Source organism: Eurytemora carolleeae, unplaced genomic scaffold (genome assembly GCF_000591075.1).
Source record: "Eurytemora carolleeae unplaced genomic scaffold, Eaff_2.0 scaffold914, whole genome shotgun sequence".
In the NCBI taxonomy this organism is placed as follows: Eukaryota; Metazoa; Arthropoda; class Copepoda; order Calanoida; family Temoridae; genus Eurytemora; species Eurytemora carolleeae.
In genome coordinates this window covers 89,843-99,804 of record NW_019396986.1, presented here as the reverse complement: position 1 = coordinate 99,804, position 9,962 = coordinate 89,843, and the positions used below count along the sequence as shown (strand labels likewise).

The 9,962-nt window shown below is 29.1% G+C and overlaps 1 protein-coding gene across 1 annotated transcript; it reads right to left on the bottom strand.

Moving 5' to 3' along the window:
- Nucleotides 1-3,393: 3,393 nt before the first annotated feature.
- Nucleotides 3,394-8,956, bottom strand: LOC111710804 (uncharacterized). Its single transcript, XM_023484947.1, has 7 exons — nucleotides 8,874-8,956; nucleotides 7,839-7,921; nucleotides 7,184-7,260; nucleotides 5,320-5,426; nucleotides 4,270-4,349; nucleotides 3,991-4,040; nucleotides 3,394-3,492 (listed from the first exon to the last, which is right to left on the bottom strand). Exons 1-6 carry the CDS (start codon nucleotides 8,936-8,938, stop codon nucleotides 4,000-4,002), a joined length of 453 nt encoding a protein of 150 aa, XP_023340715.1. The 5' UTR covers nucleotides 8,939-8,956; the 3' UTR covers nucleotides 3,394-3,492; nucleotides 3,991-3,999.
- Between the last annotated feature and the right edge of the window lie 1,006 nt (nucleotides 8,957-9,962).

Below are 9,962 nucleotides of genomic sequence, written 5' to 3'. Positions count from 1 at the left end.
AGGCTCTTATTCTCTGGAACACCCTGTATTAGATGTAGGTTTGGAGTCGTGTTGAAACAACCCTAATGAGGTGTGTCTAAGACAGTGCTCAGCGGGATCAAATTAACACGAGGATTCAAATATCCCAGCTCTATTTATAGATTTATTTTCGAGATGCTTGCCTGGTAATTTCTTTAGAATTTGCTCAATTAAAGGGAAGGTTTACAATTAGAAATTTTTGTCATTCCATAAATGAAAATATACCTTTTATTTAAAAGGTACAGTGAACTGATAAAAAATCAAACCCTGCAAATTTTTTAATCTTTTTTTAAACCAATTCTTAATAATCAAAGATAAACGTGAAGAATCCAAAACTTAAGAGATTTGTTTTACCATGGTGAAATTTCTATTTTAGTTTAAAAAGATGGGTTGGTTTGACTATCATAAGAAGATTTTTGGCCATATTGACTATAGTTCCAACCAAGGTTATAATGCAAGGAAAGTTATTTCAGAGGTGTACGCATCTTTTGTACTGCAGTGTACTGTCTCTCGGCGGTAATGTAAAGACAATGTAAACACAATCTGTAAACACAGTCTGACATGGGATTCATCTTTCACGTAAAAAATTAATGAAATATTCTGGTCATAGGAAACTATTATGTGAATTATCGAAATTATCCAAATTGAATGCTGTTAACCTCCTCGGATACTGAACGAACACTAATGCATCTATTCTTGTTTACAAATTCCGCCCAGAAAGAATTGGTTTCAATATGTACGCAGAGTATGTGCGACTGCAATTAACTTTCCTTGCATTACAACCTTGGTTCCAACCAAGAGTCTAGAAAATAGTTGGCAGTCGTATATGTGTCCAATTAGAGAACAGTTATAGATTAAATGATCACAAACTAAGCTAGAAAGTATTTTAAAGCCAATTCAGTGTAACAGATAGATCAAATATTCTTGAATTCAATCGAAACAGTTAATTTTTATTTAGAAACAAGACACTGTACTCTTTATCATAAGGGATACTAATCATGTATCGATACCAGTAAGTTAAATATACATTTAAAAAGTGGAGTGGGAAACCCTGAACTTCATTAACGAGAATTATGCACACAAAATAGGTAAAATTTACATTAACATTTTTTAATGTATTTATTAGTTTGATTGAAATTAGAATAATTAAAAGAGGGAGGGGGGGGCAGGGCAATAAACTTGAATTTGAAAATATGTTTGAATTTGTCATTTATTTTATGCCTAATAAACAAAACAAACAAAAATTTAGAATAATTTTTACAAAACATCGATAATCCCATTTTTGATTCACGCTGTATGTGTAATTTTTGACTAAAAATTTAGAGCCTAAAAAATTTATTTTTTCAGTTGGTTGAGATCTCAATCTAGAAATGCTGTTCCTTCCAGGACAGTGATGCTCTGTTTATAGGACTGCTGATTCATTCATAACTACTCCCACTAAGAATGAAGCTCCCCGCGTACTCCGTAGTAATGCTTCATTTATAGCACTGAAGTCCCTCCCCCCCCTACACATGCTGCTCAATGTTAAAGATGGTGAAGTGACTATAAGAGGAAAAATAATTTTCCCATATTGAAAAAATGTTGTGGACTAAATTAAATTTTTTTATCCCTAAATATTTCATAAGAACAACCAACTTTCAAATTTACAGCTCTATCTAAAAAAAAATTCCCTTCTGTTTCTTAAGATAATGCTCAAAAAATGAAGAAGTTTTCCCCAGAAAAAATAAATAACCCTTAGTTTGAAAAAAATGCCCTTTACATATTTAAAACATGCCCTTGTTATAAACAAATGTGACCCCAAAATAAAGATTTAAGAATTCTCATACACAAAATTGACCAAACTGAATAAAGCACCCCAAAATTAAATATTATAAATGGTTTTTTATAGAGATTCTTAAAAATGTCGTCTTCTAAAAATGATATCATTGGACTTTATGGTACCTAAGGGTTCTTTGGGGCCGATGCAGTGAATGGGGAGCTGCATGGGGCGGACTCAACCTAAAGTTTTAACCATTTCAACACAATGTTAGACATAAATAGCAATGTTAAAACATTAAAAATGATATATATGATAAATACGCATTTATTTCTTTGAATTTTAAAGTGGGTAAAGGCAAAGATAATATATAGATATAGATACGCTGGCAGGTAGAAACCTCCTTCCTAAATTGCTTGTAGCAGACAACTAATTTTTGTCCCTCTGAGATAAAGTGCAAGGAGAGACACATCTATAGCAAATTGATTACTTTCTATATTCCTTTCTCCCCCTGCTGCCATCTGTAGGAAATACGCATTTGTGTTATATAAACATACAGTACGCGTATTGCATCCTGTATAGTTCAAGTGTTGCTATCTGGACCTGTTTGACCAATAAAATTGAATTTCAAGGTAACACAAACATACAGTACGCGTTTTGTTTATGTTATGATCAGTTGTACTTAGTAAAGATATTGTAGACAAGCAGAAATATTGACAAACCTTTGGAAATTATTTTATATTTGTTAAATAAGTGATATCTATTTAATCAAACGGTTTTTATGAGATATTTAAATAAAATTAGATTTTTTAATTGGTACCACAATATGCAATTGAGATCTTGGGGTTAATGGTTTAAAGATTTATTAAAATTACTGTTTTTTATGCATGAATTCGATGTTAATTCACATATGCCATTCAGTACGACTTGCACTGCACATTTAAACTTTGTCTAGTCAAATTCCTACCTCAGTTTTATTTGCATTGGTTAATTTGTTTCATTAAGTACAATATGCAGTATACATTGTTGATACTATAGTATGCATTTAGTGTTATCACGCATAAACAAAGTGATAAATTAGCAACAATCCAGAGGAAAAATGCCATGCGTACGACAGAGATGGTGCTGATTGCACTTTTTCTCAAGACCTCAAATTTCTACCTGCCAGCGTATCTATATATATATTATCTTTGGGTAAAGGCAAAAAAGTTTTTCCTAAAATCTACTTACTTTAAAGTTCTAAACTGTCCACGACTAAAAAAAATAAAATGTTAAGTGATAAGGTAAATCAAAGATATAAAAGTTGTCACTTTATAGTTGACGAAGTCTTTTTATTTGAAGTAACTTTTTATAGCAGTCTCTGGATCATGTGGACTCGCAGAGATTCTCAGTTAAAATTCAACAATTTTTAGGTAGAAAAATAAGAATATCAAATTTATCCTTAGTCCAACAGAAATTTAAATGGAACTATTGTGAATCATACATGCCAATATTTAGATGGAGACATTGAGACATTTGAAATTATCCTGAAGCTACATTGTCCTCATTGAGCAATTAACATTTGAATTGTATCATGTTATTAATATTTTAGTTGTATCATGTTATTAATATTTTAGTTGTATCATGTTAACATTTATTATCAAATTACATTTACAATTATACAATAAAGCCCTTTCTTTTACGATTATCCGTTTATCTTTCCTTTTTTGGCACTGGATCTGAAAAAAAAGATTATTGAAAAAAAACATTAAACCCTCTGCACTCGGTGTGTCTACAGTTAAACCCTAAATAAGCCATACATCGAAAGAATTTATCAAATGTCGTATTCTTCGCTTTCTGATAATGGAATGTTGCAGATATTTAGTTTTTTTTAACTGTTCCCTCATATTCATGGTTATTTATTTATTTTCGCAAATACTGCGATTTACGTAAGATGGTATAAAACCCTTTGAAAAATTGTCAAGACGACATTTGATAAATTCTTTCGATGTATGGCTCATTTAGGGTTTAAGTGTATAAAAATGCTTAACTACAAAACGACAATAAGGCTAAATTCACTTAGCAAAAAATATTGTTTACCAATTATGATTATGAGATAATTTCGTAAATGTATTAAATGAAATGAGAGATAAATTGTAATATATCTATCTAATCTACCAAAAATAAATGTATTAAATACCTCCCTGCTCCTACCCCTCTACCCCTCTACCCCCTACCTGAAGACTCTATGCTGGAAGTTTAATATTAGGTTCTCCTGCGGGGGGTGCTAGAATCAAAGTAAACATGTTCACTTAATCAATAAAAAAAGAAATAAAGGAATATATAAAGTTAAAGCAATTTCTTAACATCCTCTAAATGATATGTTGCAACACAATTTTGTTTTACATTTCTACATATTTATTTCTGACTGTTCAGTGAATGTGAAGCATGAAGATAATGTCGTCTTATCAGAAAGAAATCCCCCAAAGATTCCATTAAAATGTACATGTTTATCCCTGACATATTGTTGTACACTGTGTACAGGCCCAGGAAATAGTACAGTGTGATTGCAGCGATACAGAACAGTACAATTGCACTAAAAAAGATTTTGATAAACCTAAAAATCAATATTTATCCTCTAAATTTACATTTTTAAGATACTTTACGAGTCATGAGGTTTTGGAGTTTGTTTAGTCCATTGAACTTTTAGACTCTTCAATGACATCATTACTTCATTTGAAATTTCATGAAAAAAAAAACATCTTTTTTCAAAGATTTACAAAAAAGACGTATCTATAAATATTGATTTTTATAATTAATGTCTATATTTTCCCTAAAACATCTAAAAAAGGAATGTTTGTTTAGTCCATTGAAAAAGTACTTTGATAACGATTATTTAATTTGTCTTAATCAAACTTATTTCACTCCGAAGCACAACGCATAAACCTAATAAACTTATGATATTAGGCGATTATGTTTTTAATTCATGAAAAACAGAAAAAAAATATTTTCGCGATTTCTTATTGGCTTAAAGCAGTTTATCATAAGTTATTTATAATATCAATATATAATATATATATAATATATAATATGTAATATATATAATATATAATATATATATAATATATATATAATATATATTATATATATAATTAATATTATATATTATATTATATTAATAGTTTCAACTTTTTTCACAATAATTTTTTTTGAAGAAAATGTGTTAAACGGCATTTTAACATTTTAATTTTAATTCTTAAACGAAACAAATTTTTTTTCTTTATAGCTTTTGCAGTACTTTCACTTATATAAGTTATTTGAATTATTGTTAAGTTTGAATTTCTTTTTATGGATTTGAGATTTTTCAAAATGTTGACCTTTTTAGATTAATAAAAATTCATGTCTTAACAACTGCAAAAATAAAATTAATATCAAAATAATCGGTTTGATAAATTATCAGAAATGATAAAAATAACAACTTTTGGAAACATTTTGTTGATATTAATCGATCTTTTTGGTATCTTTGACAATTTTTAAAAAAAAATGAAAAAAGGATGAAAATTTACCCGAAAATATTTAGAACAACGAAATTGATGATTCCGTTGATGATGCCGACACACACGTTGAAGAGAGAAACACAGAGGGCAGGGATCAACAGGTTCCTGCTCTTACTCTAAACACAGGAATAATCATTCGTCTTCTTTGTTTCTACTAAACTTCTCAAGGATTTCGTAATAAATATATTTCTAAATATGTTCTGAGGTCGGTATACTCTTGAACGCTTGAATCTCGACATCCAATGTGGACACTTTTAAATGAATGTTTGATCCGTCAAATATGCATGTTCCTCTTCATGCAGGGTATTACCACCACGACATATCTATTAGGAATTACATTAATCCGTTTTGATTTCCGGTCACTTTTTAAATGATATAATATTATCATAGTAAGAAATCATAAAATGCATATTGTCGTCTGATAACCATTATAACCATTTACAAATATTAAACAAGATACAAAATATAATCATTTACAAATATTAAACAAGATACAACATATAATCATTTACAAATATTAAACAAGATACAAAATATTATCATTTACAAATATAAAACAAGATACAAAATATAACCATTTAAAAATATTAAACAAGATACAAAATATAACCATTTACAAATATAAAACAAGATACAACATATAATCATTTACAAATATTAAACAAGATACAAAATATAATCATTTACAAATATAAAACAAGATACAAAATATAATCATTTAAAAATATTAAACAAGATACAAAATATAATCATTTAAAAATATTAAACAAGATACAATATATAATCATTTACTAATATTAAACAAGATACAAAATAAATTTGTTTAAAGGGACCGTTTACTTATTTGGGTAATTTGAGGGTAAACTAAATAGCCTATTAGCTATTGGTATTTGTTATACTTTTCAAAGCCACTGTGGCCCGAGAAAAAGAAGCCGATTTATCATTCAGAATTCCAGTGCAAAGGTATGATACCTTTGCATTTACACTATTGGTTGCTTTTTTCTGAATTTAATTTTAAAAATATTCAAATATTAAATTAAATTGTAGTTTCTAATAGTTAATTTTAGATTTAGATTTAAGTTTAGATTATTTTAACTTGCCTATTTTCAAAATATAAGTTATTTAAAACATTTGACGGTTTTATACTTTTCCCCTATACTTCCCCAGGAATCCTCGTGATTTATTGAAGAGTTGGAATCAAGGAACCAGTTTGTCTGAGAGAGAAAGTCGTCTTTGTATAAAAGTGTTAATTTGTTAAATGATGTTTGAACACGAAAAACGTTATTTTCTTGCTAATTCTAAAATCAAACGTTTTTATATTTTGGTTTATAATGGCTGACACATGAGGTCATTTGGGCTGTTGTTACTGAAAAAGCGTTAAAATAGTGTCTATACAAAGGTATCATACCTTTCCGCTGGAATTATATACGATAACTCGGCTTTTCTCCGGTCATAGATATCTTTGAAATGCAAGACTAATACCAGTGAATAGCTAATTGGCTAATTAGTTTACCATGCAATTACCCAAATAAGTGAACGGTCCCTTTAAGAAAGTTGTTTTCTGAAAGGGGCTGCAAACCTAATTTTAAATGACCCTTCATTAATAGATTGGTATGGTCTTTTCACAACAGTTCTATGTTTAAATCTGCAAAGTTCGTCAATTGAAGCAGTAGAAGGAAATTAGTCATTCACTTTTTACTTAAATAAATTTTAACAATTAAAAATAACCTATGTTTTAAAGAGCAATCAATATCAATAATATAGGGTCAGCTTGTAGAAATCATAACATAAATATATTATAAATTCTCATTTCAACGTCTGTACAGTCCCTTTAATTCTAAGCCGAAAATGAAACCATATTGTTAAATGTTACCAGATGAATGGCGTATGTAGCTAAACCGTAGACTACTATAGAGAAACCACACCATATCAGCCCCCATATCAATGATCCTAAAATAAAAATGATGATAATGATGATAATGATGATAATGATGATAATGATGATAATGATGATAATGATGATAATGATGATAATGATAATAAAAAATATAATATTATAAAAATTATGAATTTAAAATAGTGACAATGGAAATAATAATGTTAACAATAATAATAATAAAATGTCAAAGGGATAAAATGATGATAATAATATTGAATTTGGTGTAAAACAATTTTCATTGAATTTAAATTTTCATTTGGTTATAATTTACTGAGAGTAAAGAGACATTGTAAAACCTGAGCTCGAATCAGTTTACAGAGATGAAATTTAAAAATACTGAAATTTTATATTTCAATTATTCTATAAATTTATTTAAAGTTACATATCCAAATCGGTTTCAATGATACCGATGGGCTTTTCAAGATTTTACTAAGGGGTATATATTTCCGATGGAATTGTCAGATGGTAGGTAGGTCACAATGTTTTCTAAGGCATTAAAACTAGATACTAGATACTAGATACTAGATACTAGATACCCCCCTTTTTTGCGTTTTTCTTCAACTTCACGCAGTGATGTATATATCCCTACCTAGAGATAGAGATCCTACAGCCGCTACAATTACAGCAATTAGATACAAAATCCATAGAATTGTCAGAGCAGCTGAGCAGTATCTAAATATTCGAAGATTTCAAGGGACCGAGCAGACGTAATTTCAAAAAATGGCATGCCTGATTCACAACAATACCCTTGCATTGAGCAACAATTGAGCCTATATATTGTCCTTTTCTATCTGGTAAAGTGGTAAATTCTGATCATTTTCTTTTTTATCTCCTAATATATATGTATATATTCGCAACTATTTTTTGTTGAAAACCGCAGTTGAAAATAATAATGGATTATAGCTTCATAATTTTAATGCAGACAACCCTTTCAAGGAGACCATTGTGAATCACACTATATCAAAGACGACCATTTTGCATTTTATGAATTAAAGGAATTTATTAAATTTTAAAACCTCAAATTATAATTATAAAGTTTTAGATAGAATATAAGAATATCGCCATCAATATTACTTTGATTTGAAAATTTGAATTGCGTCGTACAGCCCCTACAGATAAACTCGTTTATTCGAAAAATGGACAAGGAATATTTAGAAGAACATATAATGTGAGATCCAGGAAACAGTGGAGTAGGAAGACGACTTTTAATCAAACTTTTGTGTATTCTATGTTTTGTGGCGGAAGACGATTCAACCTGAAGCCGGATATTAGAACGCGGCAAGCTGCTCTAGGATTTCCTGCCACGTCACCTGATTTAAGATATATGATTTTCCAAAGTAAATTTATATAGTTTTTTAGTCAAGTTAATAAAGTAGTTGTTGATCAAACCAAGCGTAGCTAAAGTTTTACTTTTACTTTAAGCAAGTTCTACTTCATGTAAACTTAAATAAATGAAACTTGAAAGATAACTTTTGAAGCGAAATGGGTTCACGCACACTGCACAGCTGCTGTGTTTAATGTTCATTAAAGTAAATAAAATTAAAACTTGTGTTTAAAAACCGTCCTTCTTATTCCACAGTTTGATAGGTCTCACTGTGTCTGAATGTGAGATTAAAAACCTTACTTTGTCCCGTTGCTAACATCAAAACAACAAAACCGCGACAGGGTCGGAATCTTCGGCATCGGCATTTTTCTGACAAATTTTCTGAAAATAAAGCTTTAAATTATTTTTTTTAATGTCATAGCCAACTTTATTCTACAAACAGATGCTGGAAAAGCCAATTTAATTATTCATCTTTTAACTTTTCGATTATCTAAATATTTATGTATGAATAATAGGGGAAAACATGACTGTTTTGCCTTCAAACAAATGTGGAAAAATACAGTAATAACAGTTTTTTTTGCTGAAGCATTACGTTCTTTATCATAAATATAAGTTAAATGCCTGCGTTCAGGATCCTGTAGTTGGAATTATTTCATAAATATCAATTAATCTTAAATGCTTGATTTTGAAATCCAATGTGGGCACTCTTAAATTTAAGGATCAATGCTTGATCCCTACATTTTATTTTTCCATGTAGGGTATAATGATTATCATTGGGATATCAAAGATTAATTAAATTAACCAGTATAAGGCCGGTTTCGCAATTTACTTTGTTGACAAAAACCATGTTTTAGGCTGCAAGGATGTTTGCGGTTTTGGTTGAATATGTTTATTATTGGTTTATTATTGATCCAATGTATGTAAATCAATCCTTGATTACAAGATTCACAAAACAACAGTTCTGACTTCATAATTAAACTGTTTCTAAGTTCTAAGTAATACTAATACGCAAACAGTCTCCGACGGTCATTATAGAATTACGAAAGGGGGGGGGCAGTAAAGAAATGTTCTATGAGNGCGTCACACCTTAACAATTAAATTACGTATTACAGAAGAAGAAAGGTTTAGTAATGTTACAATAATTAAGTAATATTAAAAAAAAATTAAGAATTTTTTAAAAACAACTTTAAAAAGAAAGAAATAAGTTTTGAATTTAATGTGGTTACTGTCACACTCAATCATTTAAATGAAACTATAAACATGACAAAATATTATTGATAAGAAAATTATATGAAATACTATGAAGAAATCATAGATAAGATAATAATATAATAATAATAATATATAAACTGTTTTAAATCATCACACGTGACCATCTTCTATAAAATA

Excerpts from the sequence above, each read along its gene's own strand:
- LOC111710804 (XM_023484947.1), bottom strand. The coding sequence starts at position 8,938 with ATGCCGATGCCGAAGATTCCGACCCTGTCGCGGTTTTGTTGTTTTGAT. Across the intron at positions 4,350-5,319 it reads GTTGTTCTAAATATTTTCGG|TGCAATTGTACTGTTCTGTA; the intron begins GTAAATTTTCAT and ends AATCTTTTTTAG. Across the intron at positions 4,041-4,269 it reads AGTGTACAACAATATGTCAG|CACCCCCCGCAGGAGAACCT; the intron begins GGATAAACATGT and ends CTTTGATTCTAG.